We start from the raw sequence: 27,553 nt of genomic DNA on the forward strand, positions 1-27,553 counted from the left end.
AAGTGCATTACTCGAAAATGACTTCTTACAACTTGTCTTGAGTAGTGGGGCTGAAACTGCCACGGTATCGTTAGTGCTGCGATTGTAGATACAGCAGGGATTATTAGACATATCTTGAAGACTATGGGGATATCGCGGCGCGATCGAAATGCGGAGCGCAGTATGGAGTTTAGTGGCTCCGGCAATGGAGGCCGACATGCGAGTGGTATCATGGACGCCCGCTCAGCACTTTACAGCTTAACGCAAGTAGATGTAATCAATGTGGCTGCCGCTGCCAGGCTGCTTTTTAGGCAGCGGTAGAGAAGAATATGTGCCGCGCTGTCGGGCAGGCTGAGAAGAGAAAGGTCTTGGGAACCAGGAGCTGAGGGAGGCCAGGGTATTTCGAAGAAAGGGCACCACCCAAATCTGTGGTGGTGTCCCGAAATAGCCTCAGCCGTGTTCCTGCCGGTCCAGTTCAAGTCGGAGTTGTCAGTCTATTTGAAATACCAACCCAATGCTGCGTAACCAGTCAGATTACCACCAAGGCCAACCAAGGTCGTGATTTCTGCCAAGCCTGAGGAGACAAGTGCGTTTTGTATGCAGCCAAGCAGCCAGCTCAGCAACCTTGAAGGGGAGGCCTGATTTACTCCCACACGAAAATGGGCAGAAAGAGATTCCCTATATAACAAACGGGGGATGGCTGAGAATGTGCTCTTCTCATCACCAATCATCGATTTCGTGTATGTGCTAGTTTACACCCTTGATTCCCTCACTAGCCAATGGATTCCATCAACGCAATGAATTGGGTCAAAGCAATGAGCCATGGGCCTCCCCCATGTGCCTCTAAGATTTATTCTGGGTTCCTTGAACCAGTCTCCGGCAGTACAGTGGACGTCGGGAAGCCGCTGGATATTACGTGGTACGGGGACAACGTTCCCAGAGGGGCCAGCACCAGTCCAACCACGACCTGGGCCCTTGTGCTGGTTCATAGCAACAACACTGGCTGGAGCGGCACAATGATGTTTAGTAGCGGCATTGCGAGCGCAAATATTTGAGATCCTACTCTGACAAGTCGCTTAGTTGCCAGGAAGTTCTATTTTGATTCTGGTCGACGCGGCCGCGACCATGTTTGGTCCCATGTTGATGAGAGATGCGGGATTACTGCGATTTACGAGCAATGGACGATTCCAGACGACCTGGACTTTTCGAGGACCGAATTTGTACTGATTGTCAGAAATATCACGACGCCCACTGAGAATCGGAACTATACTAGCGATCCTTTCATCATTCGGGAGTCGCAGGCGTCGTCGACCTTCACAAACTCCTCTAGCACCACCGCCGGAGCCAGCGCAAGCGAAACCACCGTCTCATCCACATCAGAGTCAACAAATACAAGGTTTCCAAGCCAACCTCTAGAATCTCCCTCTACAGCCTCTGTTGGCACCACCGCCACAACCAGCGCAAGCGGAACCAGCACGGATAAGACTACTGTTCCTCCCACACCAGAGCCAGCGCCAAGCCAGTCTCCTCCAGCGCTATCGAGCGGTGCCAAGATAGGCATCGGCGCAGGTGCTGGCGTGTTTGCCATTGCCCTCCTTCTACTGGGACTCTGGGCCTATCGTCGGAGAAGGAACTCCAAAAAGCTAGATGGGAAGGCTTGGGGACGCCGAGGTGAAGGACCAGGTGGGCTGGCAATTTATGAAGCGGATGGTGTTGATGCTGCTAAACAGAGCACGCCGCGGAAGAATATTTTTGAGTTGCCCACAGAGAGGTACCGTGGATCTTAAGTCATGTTAGATTCTCTCGCATTCATGTTCCGGTAAAACGAGCGTGACTACTGCACCTGGTACTGTCAGCAATCTCGGACACTTTTATTTCTTTGAATGGACGCGGGCAGAGGGTCAAGCTAGCCAGCCCAGACTCAAGAAGCAGACGTCGGAAGGAAGAGAGAGATTGCGACTTGGATCGGAACGGATCAAATTTGGATTGGTATTTGCTTATCAGAGCAAGTCTGGAGTCATCTTTACTCACTAAGCATATTTAATGTATTTTATCAGATGTATCAAACGCCCGAGAGACAGGTCGATAGGCGACACAGCTTTGCGCATTTTCTTTGCCCACTCACCGCCATCAAATTCGGGATAGAAAATGGGATTTCGAAGGTGCACACGCGCGCCGCCGTTCAAGTCATCGAGTATGATGTTCCATGCCTCTTTGAATCATTCTCGATTCAATTTATCAACGGGGGCTTATTGCCGGGGAATCTCTATTAATAGAACCCCCCCATTATCGTCTGTTGGATGGGTTCTTGACTGGTGTCACGACAATCTCTTCACAAGCCCGCTCCACCCACCGAAATTAGAAAAGCTCACAGCTCCTAAAGAAAAAATACTCGTCAGGCGTATTTACTGGCGTCTGCTCATTTCGCACTGCAGGCCTTTGCTTCGACCGGGTGCTGACACTGGGGTAGAGCTGAAAAGCCTCCCGTGCCCTGATTGGCCACACGTAAATTTAGGCTTGTAAATGTGCTTCAGCGCAACCCGCTGGCTTGGCCTAAACGGGGAAAGCTGCCGCCTGTCGGGGCTCTGTCGACGAGACAAAGAGGACCTCGAGGTCATTTCGCGCACCATCAGCCTCACCCGCGTTTCTTCTTCTCCCTCTTCGAAAACGTTGTTTTGCTTGTGAGTTCCAAAGCAGAAGGGAGAGAAGCGCGATCGTTGCCAGGCGTCCAGAGTGGGCAGTTACTTCGAGCTTCACTGGCGGCTGCCGATTTGGCCACTTACACAATCGACAAAGATTTACACCACCAAGTCTCACCCAGCACGAGCACTCAGGATGCCGTCGTGCTGGGCTGTGTTGGGCTCAGTGCTCGTCGCAATCCAGCCCATCGCCGCATCGCACGTTCCCGAATCGCCAAATAACGTCGAGCAAACGAATGCTGCCGTTGCCTCGAATTATCTTCTCGGCGTTTCCCCGAGAATTACAGACGCGCCCTTCCCAGACCCGCGTAGTCTGGCTGGCCGCGCCGATGCCTTTGACAGGAACACAGACACTTGTGGATTTTACTCGGATGGTGCGTGAAGAATATGCTTTTGGTTCCTGCCTTTTCTCTTTTGCTTTCGCTGGTCACTTTATCTTTCTTGGTGACTTCGTTTTTTTTTTCTAAAAAAGAAAAGAAAAAAAAAAGAGAGAGAAGCAAACCGCCGCACACTGCCCCGATTCCGTACCCCAGAGATCATCTAACATGGATAGGCTTCCCTCTACGGTGCTTTGCAACGACGGCGACGTGCGGCTACGGGTCCAAGTTTGCAGCCTGCTGCGCGCAAGGCACCACCTGCAGCACCTTTTTCACAGGCTGCTACGGATTCACCGATGCCTTGAACGGAAGCTGCTCCTCGGCAAAGCTCAAGACGGAGCCTCAGATGGCCTGCTGGTAAGTTTTGCGCAACCCAGAATTGCCACGCCCAGACGACGGGGAATCCTCAGCACTGGCTAACATGCGCATTCAGCTATGATCGCTCTACGCCCAACTGTGTGCTCCATACTCTTGTAGTATCTTCAACCTCGCTTGGAGTCTGGGGTTGTGCGACGACGTTGACGGGTGAGACCATCTACACGACGAACCCCTTTCTCAAAACAACTTCCGACAGCACCTCGTCGTCTAGAACGAGGAGCTCTTCGACCCCCCAGTCCACGAGCACATCTACAACGACGACGACATCTGCATCGGGAAGCAGCACTAGCAGCAGCGCTGCAGACAAGAACAGCGGCATCGGCGGTGAGAAGAAGAGCAACACGGGCGCCATTGTCGGTGGTGTTGTCGGTGGCGTCGGCGCCCTTGCCATCATCGGAGCTGCCATCTTCTTCTTCATGCGCAGCCGCAAGAAGAAGTCTGTCGACAACAGCCCGAATGCAGCCGCCGCTGCCCAGCCCATGCTTCACCATCCTCAGCAGAGCCCGCCTCCGCCGGGCCAGGGCTCGCCGTTTGGCTACCACCATCCCCAGGGAGGATCCCCCGCGTACGACCCAAACATGGCCTATCAGCACTACCAGGGCGGCGGCTCTCCGCAACCCTACCCGCCGCCCTCGCAAAGTCCATATGACCCGCGCCAATCGGGCTATGCGGGCTGGGGACAGCAGCCTTCGCCCGGCGCCATGGGTTCTACCAGCCCAAGCCACACAGCCTCGGGGCCGCACCATGGTCCGGCAGTTGAGCTCTCGGATTCAAGAGCCACTGGTACAGGCGGGAACCGAGCAGAGTTGGGTTAATGGGAGGGGCCGGCTTTTTTGGCGTGAAGAAGGAACACCCGGGAGGCACGCTTGTATTTACATGAAACATTATTTGTTCGAATGACATATTCCCCATGTGTAGTTGCACGGTTCTGATGATATTACTACAAAGAGCAAACACACCTCCGCGCTGAAATTATCAGATGTCGTGCTCTGTCAATCTGTGTACTGGAGGTTGGAGCCTGGCATTTGACATTGATTCGAAGAGCTGGAGGAAAGTGTCTTGCGGGCGCCATCAAGCCCGCCAAAGAAAGCTGTCTTTTGTTCAAAAATTAGACAAGAGCCATGTGCGTCACCGTTGCTACCAAGCCGTCCACAAAAAAACACAGTCAAAACTTTGGCACATTCAAAGCGGTGTCATTTCGTCTCGGCAAACTCCGCCCTTCATGTCGGCTATATGCCCACGGAGCTATATTCTTACTCATGCGATGACCTGTTCAGCGCCGCCCGCCCACGCCGCCAGCTTGCAGGGGGAAAATTGGCATGTAAACCTGACACAATATCGACCCGGACCACATGCCATGCGCCACCGGGGTCAATTATGCCACCCCGGCGCCGTGAAAGGCGGGTCCGCGCATTACCCCGGAAAGCCGTTGGCGATGCACTCTTCGGCAAAACCCCTCTGCTATAACCGAACGAATCACGCGCCCCGCGAACAATGAAAAGCACAGCGTCTGCAGTTTATACCCGTCAGGTGGCTGCGGATCAAAACTAGTAAAAAACTATATGAGAATTTGGTTTCCACTTCCCCAGACTTTTATTTCCAGGCTCCTTTCCCCCACATTCTGAGCGTTGGGCTTTACACGACATACCTACGCTTGCCACGCACTAGTTGCTAGAGTCTTGGTGGCTGCACTTTTTTTTCCCTTTCAACCATGGCCATCAACAGCACTGTGCGAGCCCGCGCCGCCCCGACTGCGGCGGAAACAACAAAGTACAAGAGACCGCACATTTACGACACCATCGAGGAGCCGACGCTGCTGCGGGAGCTGCTCGTCGACGACATCTTTGTCCTCGGCGGGCAGTTTGCCATTCTCTGCCAGTGGGCGCACCCCGGTCTCGCCATCGGCAGCCACAAGCGCTCCAACTTTAAAACCCGCGTGGCCAACCGCCTGCAGACGACGCTGCGCTTCATCAACGCGGCCGTCTACGGCACGCCCGAGGACAAGGAGGCCATCTTCTCCGTCATCCACAGGTACCACGCCCCGGTGCACGGCCCCGGCTACGATGCCAACGACCCGGAGCTGCACAAGTGGACGGCCGCCACGCTCTTTGTCTCGCTGGTGGTGGTCCACGAGCTCATCCTCGGGAAGCTGTCGCTGGAGAAGCAAGAGGCGCTGTTTCGCCAGGCGGCGGTCTACGGCACGAGCCTGCGCATGCCGCCCGAGATGTGGCCCGAGAGCCTCGACGCATTCTGGGCGTACTGGGACCACAACGTGGCGACGCTGGAGATTACGGACGAGGCGCGCAGTCTCTGCCAGGACCTGCTCTACGCCGAGAACCTGCCCTTTGAGCTCGCGGCCATGATGCCCCTCGCGCGGCTCGTGACGGCCAACGTGCTGCCCCCGCGGCTGGCGAAAGAGTACAACCTGGAGCCGACGGCGGCGAACAGGGCCCTCTTTCATACGGTCATGTACGGAATGGCGACGGTGTATCCGCTGCTGCCGCAGAGTATACGCCAGAGCCACTATAAGAGGAACATGGCGGACCTGGAGCGCGCGGTCAAGCGGATCAAGGAAACGGGACACTGGGCCGGGACGCCGGCTGCATGATCCAACACGACTCACAATGTACAGAACAACATAGCAGACCATATGATTTCTATTTTAATGACTGTAAATGCGCGATTGAAAGTATTTTTATCCAAGTTCTATGCATCTATTTCTTTCTGTCATGTACTGGTGCCCTGCTTCTTGGCATCCCACGTCACAGCAACTTGCAGCGCCGCTTCGACGGCCTTGGATCCGTCCTTTTCAATGGCGGCTCGGTAGTATGAAGACCCGTCGGGGCCGGCGAGCAGATCGCGGGGCTTCCCGTCCTCGACGAGCTTCCCGCCGTCCATGACCAGCACGCGGTCCATCCATGCCAGGGAGCTGGCGCGGTGCGCAATCGTGATCATGGTGGTAGAGGCAGGCAGCGCCTGCCAGGCGCGCTGCAGGGCATCGTCGGATGTAAAGTCGACATTGGCGGAAGCTGGAAAATTCTGGTTAGCTTTGGAAAACAAAAAAGGTAAAGGAATGGGATCGGCGGACCTTCATCGACCAGGAGAACAGAGGGACGCTCGAGAAGGACTCGCGCAGCGCAGATAAGCTGCCGCTGACCGGCAGACAAGTCGGCACCGTCGGACGATATGTTCTGGGCAAGGGCCTCGGTGCCGTACTTGGCGCGCAATACGCTGCTCATTCGGGTCGCTTCGAGCGCATCCCATATCTCGCCGTCTGTGCGGCAACTGTACGGGTCCAGGTTCTCCCGCAGCGTACCCTTGAAGATGAGACTCTCCTGCGGGAGCGTGATGACATCCCTGCGGAGGCGGCGAGGCGGGATCTTGGCCGTGTTGATGTTGCCTATTGTTATACTGCCGTCGTTGATGTCGACGAGGCGAGCGATGGCTGAGAGCAAGGAAGACTTTCCGGAGCCTGAAAGAAAGTCAGAAAATGTGAAAAAAAGGAGAATACACTTCGTACCAGTTCGACCGACAAGGCCAACCTTTTGCCCTTGACCAACGTCGAGGGTGACGTTGTCAAGGGCCGGCGTCTTGCGCGTCTTGTACTTGAGATATGCATTTTTAATGTCAATGGTGTTATTCTCCGGCCAGTTCTCCAACTCATTTTCGCGCTCTTGCTCGTCCACCCAAGGGCCCTTTTGGTCTTCCCGCGGGATACCTTCGTGGTAAATCTGCAGGCGCTCCACCGAGTTCAGCTGGATCTCTAGATCCGTAGCCGCCCACGCGAGTAGGTAGACGTTGCGCGCAAGCGTCGTCGCGGTGCCGAGGGCTAGACTGGCGCTGACGTGGGGGATAACGCCGTGCACGGTGAGCTGCGCGAGGACGAGCAGAACCGTCGCGGCGGCTATTTCGGCGCGAAACGTCACCCAGGTATCAAGCGAGGAGCGGCAGATCTTGGACGAGGCGAGAAGGTCGAGAGCGTGACCGTGGCGGCGGACGAGGAAGGGGATGGCATCGTAGGCGCGGATAGATGAGGGCGCGCGGAGAGACTCGCTGACAATGGAGAGAGCGGGGGACTGGAGGACGGAGTCAAGTCTTTGCACCTCCCGGGCGGTGCTACAGAAACGTCAGTGGTCTGAGTTGATATGGTGGAAGGGCATTGAGACCTACACTCGGAAACGCTGGAGGCACCAGCCAACTATGAGCAAAAAAGGCACCACAGCGCCAAAGAGATAGACACCAGAGGAGGCAACGATGGCGACCGAAGCCAGCATCGTGGTACCCGCAGCCAGGAGTCCATCAATGGCATTCATCAGCCTGCTGTCCATCGAGTCCAAGTCTCTCGACATGCGGTTCAGAATTCGTCCCGTCGGGTTCTGCTGAAAGAACCACAGCGGCGCACCCACCAAGTTGCCCAAGATCCGTTCGTGCACGCGTCTAGCGGCTCTTAAACTGCTACCAACGAGCGTGATGCCCACCGCCGCCGTGACAACGCCCTGAAACAGCGTGAGCCCCAGAAAGATACCCATGTACTGGCTCTGCGCGAGGCTAAACCAGTCGGCGATCCACCAAACGAACCAGTATTGCGAAATGACTTTGGCAGTGGTAAGAAGGCAGGTCATGAGCGCGATGGCGACGGCGTGCGCGGTGCCGCCGGATTCACGAATGTAGAAGCTCAAGACGGAAAAGTGGACGGCGCCGCGGGCGCGTTCCTCTTCTTGCCAGAAGCAGTCGAGGGGGCTGTCGGTGTTGGCAGTAGATTCTTCATTGGTGCTGGGCTGGGAGGTAACTAATTTCCCGGCAGAAGCGCTGTCAGATTGTTCTTTGTCATTTTCGTGGCGAACATAGTCAGAAACCCAGTCCTGCAGAAGAAATTCGGATTTGAGGCCGGACCAGCGTGTCTTGTTGTTGTCGACGACGACGACATTGTCGACCTGAGAAACGAAGGATGTGTGAAGAGTGACTGCGATTGTCAGTGGGTTGAATTCACTTTGCAGCAGAGGGCCATTTCTTACCTAACACAACAGTCTTGCCAGATGTGTGAATAGCTCCAAAAAGATCACTGCGCACGTGCGCATCCAGAGCCGACAGAGGATCGTCGAGAAGCAAAATTCCAGCGTCAGAGTACAGAGCACGCGCGACAGAGACACGAGCGCGCTGTCCACCGCTGAGGTTTGTGCCCGCCTCGCCAACGGCGGCGTGCTCGATACCGCCAGGCAGCTTGGCAAAGTCTTTGTCCAGTCCACAGGCCCGAACTACACTCTGGTAACGCTGGCGGTCAAATCCTCTAGTGCTGTTAAAAACAATATTATCGCTGAGATCTCCGGAAACGATCCACGGATCCTGCGAGCAGTATGCCACAGAGCCGTTGACGATACATGAGCCTTTGCTCAAAATCATCTCGCCTAGTATCGATTGGAGCAAAGACGTCTTTCCAGACCCATTGGAGCCAATAACAGCAGTTATTTTACCACGGGGAATATTGAGGCTCCCGACAACAAGAGATGTCGGGGTGCTGTCTCCCTCACAGGGCCATTCAAAGATGGCCGAGTCGAAAGCGATGGCGGCGGATGAGCCGTCACGGATGTCACCAGTGTTGATGCGAGACTCGGAAGCTGTGAGCAAATCTCGCACACGACCGAGCGATGGCTTGACGGAAAATTGGCGCGACAGAGCAAGTGACGCGAGAGTGACGGGTTGGTACAGAAGCTGAAAGTATGCCAGACAGGGAAAGACGACATCGGCTGTCAGCGTCTCACCGGCCATCGCAAAGGTCAAGAACGCGGCGCACGCTGCGAGGTATGGAGTCGTCTGGTTAATGGCAGTGAACATGGCAAACGAGGTTGTCAGGTAGTAGCGCAGCACGCCCAGCTCATCATTACGCGCGGATGTGATTTTGTCCTGAAAGACGCCCTCCATGGCACTTGCCTTGACGCTTTTAATATTGTTAAGCATATCTCTCAAAAAGCCAATGCGTCTGTCATTATGCGCAATGTATGCGCCAATTGACTTGCCGAGGCGTTTGCCCAAGCTCGTCTGCGAAACAAAAATGGCAAACACGAGCGCAAAGCCGGCGCAGCTCGTCCAGCCCATGACCGACACTGTCAAAACGCCAATCCCGACAATCTGCAACGGCGCGCTCCAGACGTCGTGGATTTTTAAAACATAGTTGGTCAGGAAGCCAACGTCTACAGCGTTGACGTTGATAATCTTGGCGGACGGGTGGGCGACGCGCGCCGCGGGCGAGAGCTTCAGGCTCTTGGTAAAGATGACGCTGCGCAGCATGCACTCGATCCACGCGGCGTGCACGCGGCACACCTGGTCCTTGGCGCGGCCGCAGACGGTGGCGAGGAAAGTGGCCGCGACGAGCGCCCATGCGAGGGGGATGCTGTTTGGGGTCTGCAGGAAGCGGTGCAGGATCAGAGGCGCGCCGAGCGACGCCGTGAAGCTGGCAATCTGTGGGCGAGATCAGCATACGCAGATTCGGCGAAGAGGGAGGGATGGGTACGGACCTCGAGAAGGGCGCCGAGGAGGAGCATGCCGCCAATTTCGAATTGCAGTAGAAACGGCCATACGCCGTCTTGGAGCGGCTCGTACAGCGCGCGGAGTGTCGTGGTATTGCGCTTGAATTGCGGGAGCCAGGACTGCTCAATCTCGCCCGCCTTGTTGACGCGCGCGATGAGCGAGTCGACCCAGAGCTGTGCCGGTGACAGGAAAAAGAACGCGGAGACCTTGGTCGCTTCCTTGGAGTATGTACCGGCATCGTCGTTGTCAATTGGCGCGTAGGCTGACGTAGACGGCGACTTGCCAAAAAGACGTTTGAGTAGAGCGACCATGGTGGTGCTAGTGGATCAATTGGCGTCGCTCTTTGCTTGGGAGTGCTCAGACGGAGCAGGGTCCTATTTGCTGAGCCGCACCATTAACTCGGTGTGTAATCAGTGTCAGTCTAGCAAAAGATGATGTTTTATTGTAAGAAGAGGAATGATTCCGTTGAGGCGCTTTTATGGCGTCGCCGGATACTTTTAGCGGGAGCCTGATTGTGATGCCAGAGTGGAGAGTTGAGTCAACTCTACAATGATTCATCTTTCCTAGCACCAAAGAGGAAGTACGAAAGAAGTGCGATTAAAATTGGCGTTTAATGTAGAATTGAGTCAGTTTTTTCATCTGCAGCCTACGTGATGCAGAAACTCTGTCTACGATTTCAGAATTGTGATAGAAGGAGCACTGTCATAAAGCCACTTTGGTGTCGTCGACCTGAGTAAGATGGTACCAATTTTTCAATGAAAGAACGAGAACGGCGATTTCTTCAGCAAATATCTAGTTTTTCATCTTCGTGGACCAGAATCAAAAGCAAATAATACTATCCTCCGAGTCGTATCGGCACGACAGACTTCTCCGGGGCCCGTTTAATCTAATGCCGTTTCTTTGCCCTGGACCGCAATGCAGACCGCGCCGTACAGGCATGAGTAATTATGAGGCCTCTGCGCGACGTCAAGATACCAGTCTAGTTCTCCATATTAGAAGGAGCCTTTTCCCTAGACACCCAAACCAGGGCTTTCGACCAAATCACGGGAGGAAGTTCCTTCCCGGGCTGCGGAATGGCGCAAGACATGATGCACGGTCGCATCAGCACGCCAACAGGACGGCCCTCGAGTTGCGCACCCGAGTGCGGATGCCACCACGGCCTCGCATTCGACGTAAGGGCAGCTCGTTGAAAACCCCCAGTCATAGATATCCCTCATGCCCACAATGTTGATTTGTGTGGGTGTTTGCCATAATTTCAAAGCAATCTCTGAAAAGCTTGTGAACAGCGCCAGTAGGTCAGCAAGCGCCGAGCGATCCAGCTCTTGCAGCAGGAAACCGAACGTCTTAACAAATTGCTCAGCGCGCGCTTCAATGAACTTGGGCTCCAGCGAAAAAGATTTCTCCAAGCTTCGAACAGTACTGGCTCTCCAGTTTGTTGCGGTTTCGATGGAAGATTCTATAAAAGAAAGTGGTTAGAGAACTCGTCAGACTTCAAGCAAGGTGCGGAAATAGGACTGACCTTCGACGAGCTGGCTCTCAATCTTTTGCAAAGCAACACCATCTTCAACAAGAAAATATGGATTGGACAAGAACGCGTTGACAAGCGCATTGGCCAAAGCAGCCTGGAGAAGAACCAGCGTACTGGTACCATCTGTGGCAGAACAATCAAACTGCATATATCTGGGAGATGAGAGGTAGCGACTGCCTTGATTGAATAGATTGAAGCGGCATAGTACGTCTTTGTAACCTTTCTACCAATCAACCTCCGAGGTGCACATGTCGGCGCACCAAGCAAAGAAATCGCCCTCAAAAAAGAGGCAACATTGTTCCTGATGACATCGTCCGGCACATCGCGCGACACGTCCTGAGCCCAGGTAGACATGGCCCGAGAGTATGCCCTGCTCAGCTGCACTTCAAGCTCTGACACCTTCTTCTCGAGACTTTCATTACGCTTTGTGAACGTTTGCAAGTTGGTTTTATACTTTTTTTTACTAGTTAAAGACATACTAAACCTATTTTTTAAATATCTACTTATATATAATATATATAAACTAATATTAATTATAAATAAATCTCTATAAAAAAGAACTATTTTAAGGTAGTATTTTTTCTTTATTATTAAAACTAGAATATTAGTTTTAACTAAAAGAAAGGATTTACCTTCTTTTTTTACTCTCTCTTTTCCTTTTTTTTTTTTTTTTAAATAACTTAAATATTATAAGTTTAAATTTACTAAAAATAGAAATATAGGTAGATTATGTTATATTTATAATAATATATATTATTTTCTACTTTTAATAAAATCTACTAAAGTATAAAAATTAAGGAGAAAATATTCAGGATTACTTATAATTTCTTAGTAAGTCTTAACACTTTCTTTATCTATTTATACCTATTTACAGAAATTAAGTTATTAGGAAATAAGTATTATTATAGTCAAATAAGCTACTTTAGCATACACTTTATATTTTTATATATTATTCGCCCTTATAGTAGATTTAGTATCTAGTTTTAAAAATGGTGTGTTTTGGTGGTTTCTGGTGGTGTTGTGTGGCCCGAATGGGGGAATGGCCCGGATGTGGGTCGCCGACGTTAGTGCTTACAAGTTGCGGCTGGTGCGGGCTGGCTGTCATCAACTGGCTGCGCCCCGAATAGAATAAGCTCCCCAATAAGCTCGATTTGAAATCAAAGCTAACGTTATTGTAGCCGTCTTCTTCTGCATATAGACTGGATGATCATGTCGACTGCTGATCGGTTTTTTCTTCCAACGCCGTCCACCTTGACACTTGTGCATGAATCATGGCCAACGCAGCGCCGTGGCGGGACGAGCCTCTGAAGCTGCTGCCGACGCCAGCATATCAAACAAAAAAAGTACGCTCTGAAAGAAAAAAAAATCGACCAGAAAATGGCCCGTTAACCCGGCGGTAGACGGACATGTGGACGGAGGGGGCGAGCCACATGTGCAATGTTCACAATGCTTTGTTCCGGGGCTTCAACTCCATTTACCAGCAGGCGCCGAATGTCGTTGACCAAGACAAGGCCGCCTTTATCGGCTACTGCCAGACATGGGTAAAATTCCTACACTCACACACAGAGCACGAAGAGACGGGCATGTTTGTCATGGCAGAAGAGCTCCTCCAGGAAAAGGTGTTTGCCGATATGCACGAGGGACACGGTAAGCAGGCACCACTCCAGGCCATCATTCTCCAGCATGAAATTCTCATAAATTTGCTTTACAGAAGCCATCTTGGGTCCTCTGCGGGACATGGAAACGTACCTCACGAGCGTCACCGCGACGCCTCTTGCCCTTTCCGCGCAACGACTCCTCGCCATCCTCGACGCCTTGCACGGGCCGCTGGAGAGCCACTTCAACGATGAGGTCGCGCGCATCGCCAGCCTTGCAGCGCACCCGGGGAGTCCGGCGGCCGGCTCGGCCGAGGAGCGCGCTGCCGTGGCCTGGTTCGAGAAATGGGGCCAAAAGTCGCTCATGGAGCCTGGCGTGGCCGACGTGCTCGTCTTCTTCCTGCTCAACATGGACCGGGCGCACGAAGACGGGCGGTGGCGCGACTGGCCGCCGATGCCCGCGCCGGTGCGGTGGGCCATGGTCAACATCGCGGGCCAGTGGCACCGAAGCTGGTGGAAGTTTGCGAGCTGCGATGCCACCGGACAGAGGAGGGAGCTGTATGCGCAGGCGTAGGTGTGAGCTAAGGCGTCAATCCTTCCCATGCTTACGCATTTGGAATATCAGTACGCTGTCAGGGAAGGCGAAGAGCATTTAACAACACATCCACAACCACGTGCAATTGCAGGACCCAGGCGAGACGAGATCCCGTCAGAAGTTGGAGGAGCAGCCAAGAATAATATAACTAGTTTGCTGGTAAAAGGCTCACGACTTGGCTCTCCAGCAGCAGTCAAACAATGTTGTGGAAAGCAAAGAGCGCAGCCGGGCAGTGCGCACCGTAACGGAGCATAAGGTGTAGGGTGTCTTCGGGTCGTGACGATCCATTTCCCAATTGAAGAATAGAGAAGTGCGACGCGAAAAGTTCACACCCATAGTAGGGAATCCTTTTGCGCTAAGAAATTAAATCTTTGCCGAGCGCCGGAAAAGCTCTGGTGCTTTATGTCTCGATTTTGGTGGTATAGACAGCTGGTGGTGGCTGCTTCTTCCTGGTAGGTACATTCCTAGGTCTAAAACCTAACTTTTTTCTCCATATTACCTGGTAAACACTTTTCTTGGAGTCATGGAGTGGCTTGGGTACCCTACGCCCCTTGAGCACGATCCGAACTAAGGGCTTGTATACGCCCCCATCTGGTGCAATCAGGCCCGCTAGATCATAGCCTCACAGTTAGGACCGGTGCTAATATACTTTCTGTAAACTCCTACAAACTTCTCGATATACTCTAAGTAATTACGAGCTTTCTTAGGCAGATTATTGTAGGTTTTTATGTTAGTAGTCGGCGATTATTATCTTAGTATCTTATAGTACACTACCTCAGCCCGTTTTGAGATTCTAAGATCCGCAGGTAAGAGTCCACTTCCTATCTATCAACCTTATAAATAGCGATTATCTTAGTTATTTTAAAAGTGTCTAAAACATTAAGACTTATTAGGTTAAGGCTAGTATAATAGTTAATAGAGTTACTATACTTAATAACAATAAGGTCAACCTATCCATATTAGTGTTTATAGCTGGTCGACGTGCCCTATTCACGTCTAATTTCCTAAAGTGTGGTACTAATCTCTTATGTGTCTCCGGTCTTCAAGGCACTCCAACCAACACGGGTGGTGTGAGCTTTATAGTGAAGGGCGTTATTAGTGCCGCCCCCTAGGTGTCACAGCTGGACCAAGTCGAGCGTCTTACCCTGTACCAGTCATCACGTGCGCACGCGCGGACGCACGCGTTCCTTTATTTAGCCAGAACCCTGTGGGATTCTGTTTGTAGCTCTTCGAGCTACGTCTTGTACATAGAGCCTGCCCTACCTGAGGAGTGCCTATCCGTAGCAATAGATCTAATTCAACGCGCCTGTGTGCTTCCCGTCCTACCCGCTGCCCGCCGACCCTGACACTAGGTAAGCTAACTAATTAATTAGCGAGTATTAGGGGGGTTAGTCGCCTATAAGTTACTACACCTAAATTAGATCTTTTCCCTTTACTTTTATTATATCTAAAATAGTATTTTCTATTTTAGATTAGTTATAGTGTGATGCCGGATACCGCGCTCGATGCGTGCGCGCCACAGCACCCTTGTATTATAACTATAAAAGCCTGATACCCTGTACCAGGCAGTGAGAATTCAACCTTTTTCCCCCCGACATAATACATTTTTGAAATACTGCAATTAACTGATTGTAAAGCCCTGCTTCTACGGGCAGGAATTGCCCTCTCGGGCATTCTCCTTCGACCTATAATAACGACTCACTGTTAAGGCCCCCGCCACAACCTACGAGACCCGAAATCGACCTACGCAAAGCAACTCAACCTAAATCGACTTAATTCTTAAAGATCGCGATTAATCACTTAAAGGCGCACTCTCTTATACCAATACTCAACACACCACCCTCACGGGAGTAATACCTTAATATTGGAGCATGCGGAGTGTTCTACGAGCAGGCGCACGGCATTTCTTTAGTGTGTGTGTTCCCAGAATCACATTAGTTAGGGGTATATTTAAATAGTACTTACTATTATTATACTATATATAATAAGGGGTTTATTATAATATATTTAATTATAATTAAAGATAAATTATTATATTATACTTTATATATTAATATAGTTAATAACTAAGTCGCCTAGATAAGCGAGTCGCCTACTCTATCTAGTTTTTAGTACCCTTTATCTTAGCACTTCTATTACTTAATAATAATTTATAGAAATCCCTTTAAAAAAGGTAGGTATTATTCTTACCCTTTAAGCTCTTAAAAAAGACCTAAAACTAAGTTATAAAGAAGCTATATTAATCTATAATATACTTTAAATAACTATCTATAACTAAAATAATAGCTAAGTTATATAATATAACTCTACGCCTAATTTAAAGAAACTTACTAATTTAAAAGAGAGAGTTATAATAAAATATATTTTTTAGCTAGATTTATAAGGACTTCCCTTTTAGTATATAAATATAGAAGATATAGTAAATTAACTACTTATTAAGTATAGTAGTAGATATATTAGAGTATATTAAGTAAAAAACCTTATATAATAATAATTAAAACTTATTATATATTTTTAATAGAGATATAATTATTAGAGGGCTAAATATAAAGATCTAATTATTATTTATAGTTAGTTTATACTTTTAGAGAATATAATTATAAAATATAGTATTATAAAGTCTAATATTTATAACTTTAATAAGACTAGGTTTCTAATAGGCTTTATTATAATAGGAATAGTTATTATAAGCTTTAATTAGGTTAAAAAAGTAAAAATAGTATAACTTAATAATAAGAAATAAGTTATTATAATTTAAGTAGTAAATTTTTAGGGCTTAATAATACTATTATATATAGTAATAAAGTACTAAAAATACTTTATATCTTAGTATAAAGATAAATACTTACTTTTAGATTAGTATATTAATATAAGTTTAAATAATTAAATAATAAATAAAATTAGTATAAATTAGATTAAGTATTTTAATAAATATATAAAAGATTAAAAAGAGAGTAGTTATTACTTTTTAATTCTAAATAGTTATAAAAGTTATTACTTAACTACTTTTAAGCTTTTCTATTAAGAGAAGAATATTATTACCCTCTATATACCTATATATTCTTTTTATATACTCTAACTTTTAGATATTAGTTATTTTAGTTTACTAAAAAAGGCTTATAGGTAATAAATTAAGGATCTTATAAAGGCTAGTATTATATATATTACTAAAAAAGACTTCTTTTTTATATTTTTTAATACTTTTAATAAGTCTATTATAAAAGAAAATATTTAAAGTAGTTTTTAAAGTATTAAAATTACCCTTTTTAATCCTAAAAGGTTATTTTTATATTAGAACTTAAGTTTATAATACTAAGTCCTTTAAACTTATATTTAAAATTAGCTAGATTTTAGGTCTTTTAGATACTAAGTATAGTAAATAAAGTAATTTTATAGTCTTTAATTTTTAAAAAATAAATTACTAATTACCTAAATAGCTCTCTAACTAAAAGTCTTAATATACTTAATAGTTTTAAAAAAGGTATAATAGCTATTACATATAAGGTTATATTTTTATATATTTAAGTATAAAGCCTTAAAGCTATAAATAAGCTAATTAGTAAGTACTAATAGGCTAAAAAATAAGGCTATAAACTAAAAGATCTCTTTTTATATAAGATATAAGAGATTTAAAAAAGTAAATAGATATAAATAGTTAAGTAAAGAATAAAATATAGGCTTATAGTTATTATAAAGTAAGGGTTAAAATATATAGTTAGTAATATAGTGTGTATAGTTAGACTAGCTATAGTATATACACTTATATTATAAATATAGATATTAGTAAGGAAGAGGATTTTAATTAATTTTAGATATTCTTTTATATTATAGTTAAGTTATTAATAGTTAAAAGGTAAAGGGTTAGGGAATATAGGCGACTTACTTATCTAGGCGACTTACTTATTAACTATATTATTAATAGTTACTATATTATACTTTATATACTATTAATAGTAGAGTAGTAAAGTAAATTATTCTCTTTTTAAATATTATATATTATTAAGGCTGTAAACCTAGTAAAGTACTTTAAAGTTATTATATTATATAGATTTAGATTTTTATTTAAGTTATTTTAAATATATCTATAAGTATAGTAGTTAGAGATATTTTTCAATATAAGTGGAGAATTTATACCCTCTAAAATAAGAGTATATCTTTATATAGTCTAATACTTCTTTTAGAGGGAGGGTAATAATTAAAAAGTAAATTAATATCTATCTTATTAAGATAAAGACCTCTACTTTAGATAGCTTTTTAATAAAGACTATTATAGTCTTTATAGTAACCTATATAGTATATATTAAAAAGCTAAAAAGGGTAATAAGATTAGGAGAATTTAGGAAATAAGAGCTTAAAGAATAAGAGCTTAATAAGGAAAAGAAATATAATAAGGATATCTAATAAATATACACTTATAGTAAGTTATCTTATTAGCTTAATAGCCTTTATTTTAAGGTACTACTATAAATATACTATATATAGTTTAATTCTTCCTTATAATCTTAGTAAGTCTAAAGGCTACTTATAATATACTTAGGAACTACTTAGGAGCTACTTAGGAGCTACTTAGGGGCTACTTAGGAGCTGCTTAGGAGCTACGCGGGGGCTACTTAGGCGAAGGGGTAAGGCAGCTTAGTTGAGGCTTGGAGAACTTTAGCATCCCTAGTGAGCGCAGACTATTAGCGCCCAAGCAAGTATGATAAAAGCGCTAACTGAGAATTGGCAGTTTTGATGTGGTATAACAGCTGGAAAGTGCGGCGCGATATACGTCGACAGAAATTTCTTCAAGCTCATGGCTGAACGATTTGGCGACGCCTTTACAGACCTCGATCCTGAGCAAATTGGTCCAGGAAGCGCTTTCATGGATCGTTTTGAGCAGCGGAAGAAAGATTTCAGCTTCAGCAATGTCATACGAAGAGTTTACCGAATCCCCCTTTTTATGCCAGACCTGAAGCACTCTGCGAAGACTGAGAGTTATTACGAGAAGCGCTCCTCATCTGTTTTGCTCACCTTTGCCGACTTCAAGGAACTGTTTAACCCTGTTGTAAAAAAGATTATTGGCTTGATCAATGATCAAGTGTCTCCAGCTACGGACCAGAAAGAAACACCTATTTCCACTATCGTGCTCGTCGGTGGCTTTGCATCCTCGCCGTACCTAAGAGAGTCGATTCAAGAGTGGTGTGAAGGCAATGAGATCCGTCTCACTACGCCAATGTCCGGAGCGTAAGTAGAGGCGGTTTATCTGGCAGCGAGATCTTGCGAGCTAACATGATCTAGGTGGTCTGCTGTTGTTTGTGGAGCTGTCCTCAGAGGTTTGGAGGGCTCGGCCGTTCGCGAGAAAAAGTGCCGTAGACACTACGGCTACAGTCTCGGATATTTATATGATGCTGGGAAGCATAGCGGGTATGATTGCAGCAAGCGACACGTATGGACCTCTCCTTTTGACGGCAAGAGTTATCTTTCTGGATTTATCGAGTGGCAGATCGGCAAGGTAAGAGCCAATGCAAATCACAAAAAAAAAGAACAGACCTTCAACAGCTTCGATCTCAGTTTTCACGTCGAAAAGTTTCAATCAAATTGGTTTTCCTGCTAACAAGTTTCATTCTAGGGAGCGAAACTGGGCAAAGACACGGAAATCTACAGCGACTTTAGTCAGGCCCTGTCTGGCTCTATGCCATGGACTATATCTTCAACGATATTTTCATGCAATTTAGATATTGCCCCAGGCACGGTTGAAAACCCAAGTAAGTAAGTGATATCCATTGACATATTGCACACATATTAAACATGACAGGACTCGAAACTGTCGGCCACGTGCTTTACGAACTCCGTGAAGAACACCTCGCCAGTGCTAAGAAGCTAGTCCGGGACGGCAAGACCTATTACAGGGTTGCTCTCACCTTCAATGTCCGTCTTAACGACGATGCAGGACATTTGGTCTATTGGGTCATGCAAAACGGTGTTGAGATTGGAAGAGCTGATATTCAGATGGACGAATAGACCATACGAGTAGGTGCACGAGTGCCGCAGGCATTGCACCTGGGGTCATGAGTAGATCACAGTGGCGTTGATATTTTGCTTCCAGATTTGGAGTGTTGGAGGAATTCAGAGATTCAGAGACAGACTAGCCCTGCGCATCTGACAAGCTATCCTTTACATCAAGAAAATACCAAGTAAACTTATGTAGGTAAAGCAGCAGCATTTGATGCTATCGTATTGAAGGCGCTATTTGTGAAAAATAGCCCTCCGACGTCAGCGCAAGATCCGCCATTGAGCTGGCCAAAATCTGCTCATTGAGCAGCAGCGCGCCAGCCTGGGAGCGTACCTCTGACAAGGGGCTCCAAAGACTGGCGATCTTGAGACTCGGGAGCATCAAAAACGGTCGGAGTTTGGTGCTTGGCAAAGAGGTGCTCCGCACGCTAAAAGCATTTGCTTGCAAAATGATTTGGGAGTCCTCTTCTGCCGTGCTGCGTAAGCTACCATCTGTTGCGGACGCCAACTGAGTGACAATGAGCCGCGCTGCGTGGAAGAGAGACACGAGCGCTGCCTCGGGGAGACCAGGTATTGGTGTTGCAGTAATTATCGAGTCGGCGTCACCAGTCTTTTCTGACGATGTAAGTTCTCCTCCACAAGCTTGTTGAGCCCACGAAGCCGGCCTCAAGAACACCATGTGCTTCTTGTTCCACGTGGAAAGTTGATTTGCCGCAGCATCAGTCAAGGATCTGATCGCCGAGCACGCCTCTTCACCCTTGACTGCGCCCATATCTACGTTTTGCTGCACGAACAAGAGACATCGCTGCACCGAGAAAAGAGCGTCGACAAGCTCGTCAAACAGCGTCTTGCCCTGCTCTCGAAATGGAACCTCCAGCCACTGGGGTTCCGCAAACGCATGGAGTGTATCTTCCTGCATCGACACAATAAAGACCTGGAAACGGAGATGGCTAAACACCGACTGCAGAAACCCCCAGCGGCACGCCTCGGGACCCGCCGCTTGGAGCAGCGACGCCGCGCCCTTGACGTGATACACCCATGCGTTGCGCGACGTGCCCGCCCACGTTTCGAAATGGATGAGCATCACTGCCGCGCAGACCGCCATTTCCAGCGCCGGCGCCGGCTGCTGCCTGCCCTGCGCCGTGGCGCGGCGCAGCTGTGCGAGGGCGCTTGCATACCAGCGATACGAGTCGGCCTGGATGGCCTCGTCACGCGCCCATGTGCCGTAGCTCAGCATGGACGCGGAGCGGATGGAGACCATGGCCAAGGCATTGCTGCGGGCGCCGAGAAAGGACGGCAAGCTCTCAAGCCACGTCGGGCCGGTGCTGACAGTCTTGGGCAGGCCGAAAGAATCGATGAAATGCGACACAAAGAGCTGGTCAAAGGCATCGGCGCGACAGGCCTTGAGGGCAGAGGTCGGCGGTATGCGTGTGAGCGCCTGGGCGACCGCCGGCTGTGACGCATTTGCCTGAGCGTGCACGAAAAAAGCTCCAACGCGCGGTCCGGGACACGCAAGTCGCAAATCAATGCAGCGCTGGCATTGCGGGAAGCCCAAATCGCACTGTCCGGAGTGCTGCTTGGTTAGCCTGGCAGTCAATGCACGGTGCGGCGGACAGAGCGCTTTGTCTGACCTTTACTTTGCGTCGCCTACAGGCGGCACATCCTTTGCTCCTACCAGCGACATTGACCATGGCGGCACACGAGGGGTTTCATATGTTTGCGCAGTGATGGGTGAGATAAGGTGTCCATGGTGATGCGGCGTACTGATGCAGGACGCAGTTTGTCGCGATGGCATCGAGCTTACTTTCGGGCGTCTTCGCTCATCTCCACTATAACGACCAGCTGTCAAGTAGAAGGTGACAGTGCTGGATTTGTATAAGGTATTGTCCATAAGAAAATTTAATGAGTATTTCTATGAGATCTTTACAAGCGGTAGTTTTCGAGAGCATCTAACTATCACAAAGCTTAGTGCCAGGCTTTTCTCCAAGGTCGCTGGTGCGTACAATCTTCAGTACTTCATGACGGAGACTGGTGAAGTCTTGTCAGCAGGTCGGCCAACGATTGAATTAGTGATGGGCTAAAAATTTCCGTGATGATATTAGCAGTGTTCTGCTAAAAATAGATAAAATGGCTCCTGTATACAGCATACGATCAAGTTGGCGGGTGAACTTTACGCAGTGCGACGCGACGGGAACCATCTGCGGTAAAACGGCGCCTTCGAGCCATCAGCATTCCTACCCCTGGTCTCACTCTCAGGAACCTCGACGCGCTCGCCATCGAGACCGGTATTCGTAACAGCATTTTGCTGCTTGCCCAAATAAAAGTCTGGCATGAAGAATGTCGCAAATAAGGGAGGAGCCGAAAGGATGAGGGCCGTGATGGCAATGTGGCCGTTAACATGGGAATATGCGCGAATGGCGCCCTGGCGGATAGGGTCGTCATACGCGTAATCGGTGCGCAGCTTTTTGATACTGCCAAAGATTTTTTTCAGTGTCTTGTCATTTACATTAGGGAGCTCGACATGCATGCGGTCCAGCATCTCGTTGGTCCAAATGGCTGATGCGACAGCGCTTCCAATTGATGACCCCAGCGTAGACCACAGAGTGAGGAGAGAAATCATTGAAGCCATATCTTCATGCGGTACAGACGCCTGGCTGCCTACACGTGCGCCAACAACGTTGAAGGCGCTGAGGCAGTAGATGAGCTGGGCGGCAACGAGGCGGCCGGTTCCCTGTGTCATTGTCCCATTGGTTTCGAGCAGAAGGCTGTAGCCCAAAATCTTGGCAACGGCGCCAAATATCATGAGACTCTTGTAGCGGTGCGTATGGCGCTGGACAAGACCGACAATAGGGCCAAGCAGACTGAGGCCCATGGTGGTGATGCCGAGGAAGATGATCCACTCGTATTCTGTCCACTGCTTGATGATGTAGACGTATGACGACAAGTACGTGTTGCGCACAGATGAAGCCATCTGGTTAAAGGTAAAAATGGTGACGGCGGCGAGAAAGGCGCGGTTCTTGATGATGCGTTGGCTCATGATGGGCTTGGGCGACAGGTAATGCTCGTATAGGACAAACGCAACCAATAGTATGAAACCAACGACGAGCATAGCAATTATACGCGGGCTGTGCCAGCCACCTGCAGTATCCTTGGCGACGGAAAATGGCAAGAGGATGAGCGAAAAGGATACACCAAGAATAACAAGACCGATGATGTCAATATCAATGAGTCCACCGCCCAAGAGCTGAATCCAGCGTGAGAAACGGGTGGTTTGGGTGTACATTTCTTCCTCGGTGGCCGTACCATGACGCAGACGCCTGGAGGCAGCCATGGTGACCATACCGACTTTCTCGCCCCGGCGCTGCATCACATATAGTGTAGCAATAGCAGGGAGAAGCAGCACGGGCATAATGATGGCAAACATGCCCAATCCCCATCGCCAGCGGTCGACGAATGCAGCGCCCAGGAAGCCATTGATAGGGACTGTCACCACAAACGGGAGCGACAAGACAGCGCCAAAGAAGCCTCGCCACTGCAGCGGCGTCAAGTCACCGACGATAATGTCGCTGAGCAAGTCAAGTCCCGACTTTCCAATGGCGGTAAAGCAGACGCCAACAGTGTACGCCGCAAAAGTGCTCGACGTGGCGGCGACAATAAAACCCAGGACGTAAAAGCAGAGAATGACAACGTAGGTGGTCGGGCGGGACGTGATGTCGGAGAGCTTTCCGATGAACGGCTTGCTGATGGCGCGGATGATTTGGCTTGCCGTGGCGACGGCGCCGAGCTGCGAGTGCTTTCCGAATGTCGAGCTCGCCATGGTGTTGAAGACGGTGGTGGTGATGCCCAGGTCCAGCGCGTAGGCAAACATGGTGAGGGAGATGGAGATGGCGAGCAGCCAGAGGAGAATCTGTCCTGCGCGGCCAGACTGGTAGAGCACCTTGTTGAAGGCCTCTACTCGGCTGACGCCAATCTCTGCGTGAGCATTGTCCTTGGGTTCAGGCTTCTGGTCCTCGTCTGCTTCCGCGTCCGCGACGGCGATGGCTTTCTTGGGTGCGGAACTGGACGACAAATCCGGGACAGAGTTGTTTTCGTCGTTGGAGCGTCGGGGCCGCTCCGAGGCGGCGGACGGAGTTGGCATTGTCTGCGATGTTATACTGAGCAGCGTCGATGAAGAGCGGTCGAAGGCGAAAAATGTTTGTATTTTCCTTTTTTTTTTGGCAATTGTAGCGAGGATATTGCCAAGTACGCGACCTCAGGATAGGACAAAAGCTCTACCGAAGAAGAGGTAGTAAGAGTACTTGTATAGCTGATCGGAGCCCCGAAACCCTCTTGCGGGTTCCAGAAACTGACGCTGCAGATGAGAGCTTTTTTGCCAATTTAGAGAACAGAAGGGAACTATAAATTTTCAACAAGGAACAGGAATCAAAAACTGTTATAGAATCCGGCGCCCTGAGGAGCCCCCCACTAAAGATCCCCGTCTTGTGTGGGAGCTTCCCCTCCTTCAAGTAGTCTCCGAAGCTCTGCAATATCAGGGAAATGTAGAAGCGGAAATAAACGATTTATCCCTCGGAGTCCGGAGGGGCTTCGGTATGAATGTACTGTGTTTCTCGGCCAAGGCCGCCGGTAATGGCCACAAGGGTCAACAAGCTCAACGAAAGAGACGAACCAAGTTGGTTGAAGGCAGCGGATGCTGGGACCTTATAATCAGCACATGCTATAACCGAGAGACAAGGCTATGTGGAGGCTGTAGAATTTGTGACTGATCAACTGATTGATAAAACCCTAGTTGCCTAGCTGTGCGCTAGTCTGCCCATCTGATAAGTTTAAAGACTAGTTAGTGGATCAACTAAAGGTGTTTCTAAAATACTGGTATAGGCAGATGGCAGTGCTCCATTTGCCAATGGTGTCCAATAGGTCGGTGGAAAAGCCTCGACTGGGGCTTTTATTTACGTAAGCGACTAGCTATTTTGATAGTATTCCTATCACTATGGCTACTGCTATTTCCAATGGCTGGACGCCGCTTAGGTCGCCCTATCGAACGGCCAGCATACGAGTTGAGCTACCTCTCCCTCAAAAGTATGGATGGTCGGTCGATGTAGGGTGTCGTCGGCCAACATTAGATGCCCCTGCCACCGGCGCTCCTCATACAACTTCAGATAAACTGCCATCAAGCAGATTACTAGCTCCAAGGCACCCGCGCACATTTAAGTTCCTTCGCCGTCCGTCGTTATTAGCGGGCCATAGGACTGCAAAAATAGCCATTTTTGTAGTGATAAGTAGGAGAAACAGTCATCTGCGCTGCACATGCCTGAGGACAGTGGTTCGGTGGCTAATCATTTGCCATTCACAGCAAACTGACAAAAAAGGAAGAAGAAGAAAAAGAAAGAAAACAAGAGAAGAAGAAAGAAAGTGTTACGCTTGGGTACTTGTTTGCTTCGTGGAGCGGCACTGCTATGCAGCTACCACCGAGCACTAGCCAACTGGCCATGATGCTTAAAAGACGGCTATTTTTGTACTTGAAACTGGTTGCAGGGTGAGCCGGTGACCGGTCAGTCCTATATTAAAGTCAAAAATGGTTTTCCATTGCCACGACTAACTCCCGTTTCCTCGGAACCAACGACTGGCTGCCCTGCGCGGCACGGGCCACATGGCTCTTGGAAGCTTTCTAGGAACAATGCTCTTTGCTCCATCACTGTTTGAGCTGAATAGTCTCAGCGTAATACTTCAAGTCGTGCACTGGCTTGTACTGGCTTCGGCATGTTTGCACAGAGCGTGAACGAGTCCCCGCTGGTCCACTGAGTCGAGCGAGCACAGAGCTGCTGGGCTATGGTCGTAGGCTGCTCACCAAAGCCAATATTATGTCGTGAATCGATGTTTACACAAGTTTTCTCGTATTTTGAATCCAGTACTGGAGCACACTGTCGTCCAAAGATGGGATTTCGGAACACATGTGTCCCTTCCGGGCCGCTTTGTGCCACGTTCGTGGTGCGGCTTGTCACGGCAACTGCAGTGACGAGGACCAAAGCGCTTCTTTGACAAATCTGCAGACTTCTTTCCAGAGTACTTAAAGAGGGCTTTTCTCGCTCTTTTGAAACATCGAGAGAGGAAAAGTATCAAACAAGCAACATCATTCCAAGCAACATCATCCTCAGCATCTTTCATCATGTCCGTTCCACCGTCACCAGGCCATCCCCATGATGACAACCGCGTGGAGCAACGCAACGAAGACTTCTGTAGTAGTGTTGATGTCGACCTGGTGAAAAAACTGGCCGCTCGTCACAATGGTGACAAGCTCTGCCGCATATCGGCTGCCGCAGAAAGTGGCTATACATTCACCTGCTACAAGGTCACATTTCCCGATGATGGCAAGGAGTGGGTGGTTCGTATCGCCATTCCGTCACCGCTCGAAGACGAGTGGGATATGGTCCGGACTGAGGTTGCGACTACGAGGTATGTGGATCTCCTAGACTGTGTTGCGATTCTTCCCCTTTGGCTGACACAGTTGAACTAGACATCTTCAGCGCCTGACCAAGATCCCCGTTCCCGCGGTCCACGCTTACGGAACTAACGAGCGCCTGACCACGGATCAGTTGAAAACGCAGTCGTGGATCATCTCTGACAGGCTCCCTGGCAAGCCTATCAAGGGTGATCATTTAAAACTCATGACTCGAGAGAAGCGCTTGCGACTATTCTCGCAGCTCGGGGACGTGCTTGCGCAGCTGCAGGAGCTAACGTTTCCCAACACGGGCTCTCTGTATCCAGATGATTCGGACGATATGAAGGCCAAGATTGGCCCTTCCCTCTGCCGCCAGGATCGGGTCCTTGGAGGACTAGATGGGGTTGCTCGGACTCGCCCAACCTTCATCACCGCCTGGGACTCGATCGAGCATCATCTCAGGATGACGAGGGGCATGCCTGACATGAGACTTATCAGACGCGTTAACGATATCAAAGATGTGATTTCTCGTCAGGTTGTGGCATTGGACGCTGTGAACCGCCACGTACGAGACGAGAACCACTCCTTCTGGAGGGAGGACGCCGGCTTCACGCTGAGTCACCCCTGCATGATTGGCGAACGCATCTTTGTCGATGACGATGGCAATATACAAGGCATCGTTCAATGGGCCTGTTCGGAGATTTTGCCTCGCCAACTCTGCCACCCGCCGGATTTGGTCATGGGCACTTACTCCACTGCAAGCGATCGCAAGCACAACCCCGTCTGGGCAGAGTTCCTCGAGGCCATTACCCCGGACCACTCGTACCACAAGCACCTACGATACTACTTGGACAATAAGAAGCACATGGGCTTTGCTTCCATGCTGCGCTCCCCTAGCTATGTGGACTTTTTGTATTTCTGGGACAAGCTGTACTACACGCAGCACAAGCAGCCCCCGCCCGAGATGCTCGCCGAGTTCTTCAGCAAGCCGGAGAACCAAGCCGAGCTGGACAGGCGGCTGGCGGACCAAAAGCAGCATTCGGACGACGTTATTGTCAGACAGGGCGCCGCGATGGAGCCGAAGCTGGTGGAGATCCGAGACTGGTTCATAAAGGTCCATGAATTGGTCATCCTTGCTTCGAAATCGGGGAATTACATCTCTGAGCCCTTTTCGTCCACGCCTGTCTTGTATGCCAACTCTGGCAGCTCCCCCGCGCCGTCTCGACTCTCTGGTAAGTCTGGCGACTAACCATGCCCGACATTTAGTTACGCATGGTCCGAATGAAGACGAAAATTGTCTCTTCAGAAGTTTTCTCAAACAGCAAACTACTTTTACAAACGGTTCCTTATCTCCGCTAAAACTCTTGTGGTTTCTACCATGTGCGACTCTCCTTTGCCTGAACGACTCTGCCATGTCTGACGGCTCCTCTGTAGTTGAACTGTGTATAGT

The 27,553-nt window shown here is 49.1% G+C and overlaps 11 protein-coding genes across 11 annotated transcripts; 5 read left to right on the top strand and 6 right to left on the bottom strand.

Annotated features, from left to right (window-relative positions):
• Window positions 1-1,622: 1,622 nt before the first annotated feature.
• Window positions 1,623-2,087, bottom strand: LMH87_004356 (uncharacterized protein; the record flags this gene model as incomplete). Its single annotated transcript, XM_056195562.1, has 4 exons — window positions 1,623-1,761; window positions 1,823-1,856; window positions 1,901-1,938; window positions 2,011-2,087. The coding sequence occupies 4 exons, from the start codon at window positions 2,085-2,087 to the stop codon at window positions 1,623-1,625; spliced, it is 288 nt and encodes a 95-aa protein (XP_056049178.1).
• A 727-nt stretch (window positions 2,088-2,814) lies between these two features.
• Window positions 2,815-4,248, top strand: LMH87_004357 (uncharacterized protein; the record flags this gene model as incomplete). The annotated part of the gene is made up of 3 exons (XM_056195563.1): window positions 2,815-3,052; window positions 3,232-3,412; window positions 3,489-4,248. 3 exons carry the CDS (start codon window positions 2,815-2,817, stop codon window positions 4,246-4,248), a joined length of 1,179 nt encoding a protein of 392 aa, XP_056049179.1.
• Window positions 4,249-5,144: 896 nt separating this feature from the next.
• On the top strand, window positions 5,145-6,041 carry LMH87_004358 (uncharacterized protein; the record flags this gene model as incomplete). The annotated part of the gene is made up of 1 exon (XM_056195565.1): window positions 5,145-6,041. One exon carries the CDS (start codon window positions 5,145-5,147, stop codon window positions 6,039-6,041), a length of 897 nt encoding a protein of 298 aa, XP_056049180.1.
• A 119-nt stretch (window positions 6,042-6,160) lies between these two features.
• LMH87_004359 (uncharacterized protein) lies at window positions 6,161-7,448 on the bottom strand (the record flags this gene model as incomplete). The annotated part of the gene is made up of 4 exons (XM_056195566.1): window positions 6,161-6,462; window positions 6,522-6,905; window positions 6,954-7,337; window positions 7,394-7,448. The coding sequence occupies 4 exons, from the start codon at window positions 7,446-7,448 to the stop codon at window positions 6,161-6,163; spliced, it is 1,125 nt and encodes a 374-aa protein (XP_056049181.1).
• A 74-nt stretch (window positions 7,449-7,522) lies between these two features.
• LMH87_004360 (uncharacterized protein) lies at window positions 7,523-10,269 on the bottom strand (the record flags this gene model as incomplete). The annotated part of the gene is made up of 5 exons (XM_056195567.1): window positions 7,523-7,549; window positions 7,604-7,614; window positions 7,716-8,396; window positions 8,449-9,889; window positions 9,946-10,269. The coding sequence occupies 5 exons, from the start codon at window positions 10,267-10,269 to the stop codon at window positions 7,523-7,525; spliced, it is 2,484 nt and encodes an 827-aa protein (XP_056049182.1).
• Window positions 10,270-10,968: 699 nt separating this feature from the next.
• Window positions 10,969-11,634, bottom strand: LMH87_004361 (uncharacterized protein; the record flags this gene model as incomplete). Its single annotated transcript, XM_056195568.1, has 2 exons — window positions 10,969-11,414; window positions 11,478-11,634. The coding sequence occupies 2 exons, from the start codon at window positions 11,632-11,634 to the stop codon at window positions 10,969-10,971; spliced, it is 603 nt and encodes a 200-aa protein (XP_056049183.1).
• Window positions 11,635-12,757: 1,123 nt separating this feature from the next.
• Window positions 12,758-13,737, top strand: LMH87_004362 (uncharacterized protein; the record flags this gene model as incomplete). Its single annotated transcript, XM_056195569.1, has 4 exons — window positions 12,758-12,829; window positions 12,887-13,133; window positions 13,198-13,651; window positions 13,707-13,737. 4 exons carry the CDS (start codon window positions 12,758-12,760, stop codon window positions 13,735-13,737), a joined length of 804 nt encoding a protein of 267 aa, XP_056049184.1.
• A 4,731-nt stretch (window positions 13,738-18,468) lies between these two features.
• LMH87_004363 (uncharacterized protein) lies at window positions 18,469-19,676 on the top strand (the record flags this gene model as incomplete). Its single annotated transcript, XM_056195570.1, has 4 exons — window positions 18,469-18,899; window positions 18,954-19,167; window positions 19,285-19,420; window positions 19,471-19,676. The coding sequence occupies 4 exons, from the start codon at window positions 18,469-18,471 to the stop codon at window positions 19,674-19,676; spliced, it is 987 nt and encodes a 328-aa protein (XP_056049185.1).
• A 208-nt stretch (window positions 19,677-19,884) lies between these two features.
• LMH87_004364 (uncharacterized protein) lies at window positions 19,885-21,358 on the bottom strand (the record flags this gene model as incomplete). Its single annotated transcript, XM_056195571.1, has 2 exons — window positions 19,885-21,228; window positions 21,299-21,358. 2 exons carry the CDS (start codon window positions 21,356-21,358, stop codon window positions 19,885-19,887), a joined length of 1,404 nt encoding a protein of 467 aa, XP_056049186.1.
• A 479-nt stretch (window positions 21,359-21,837) lies between these two features.
• LMH87_004365 (uncharacterized protein) lies at window positions 21,838-23,805 on the bottom strand (the record flags this gene model as incomplete). The annotated part of the gene is made up of 1 exon (XM_056195572.1): window positions 21,838-23,805. The coding sequence occupies one exon, from the start codon at window positions 23,803-23,805 to the stop codon at window positions 21,838-21,840; it is 1,968 nt and encodes a 655-aa protein (XP_056049187.1).
• Window positions 23,806-25,830: 2,025 nt separating this feature from the next.
• LMH87_004366 (uncharacterized protein) lies at window positions 25,831-27,388 on the top strand (the record flags this gene model as incomplete). The annotated part of the gene is made up of 3 exons (XM_056195573.1): window positions 25,831-26,117; window positions 26,179-27,291; window positions 27,370-27,388. 3 exons carry the CDS (start codon window positions 25,831-25,833, stop codon window positions 27,386-27,388), a joined length of 1,419 nt encoding a protein of 472 aa, XP_056049188.1.
• Between the last annotated feature and the right edge of the window lie 165 nt (window positions 27,389-27,553).

The sequence above is a fragment of the Akanthomyces muscarius genome, chromosome 2 (assembly GCF_028009165.1).
Source record: "Akanthomyces muscarius strain Ve6 chromosome 2, whole genome shotgun sequence".
Classification (NCBI taxonomy): domain Eukaryota; kingdom Fungi; phylum Ascomycota; class Sordariomycetes; order Hypocreales; family Cordycipitaceae; genus Akanthomyces; species Akanthomyces muscarius.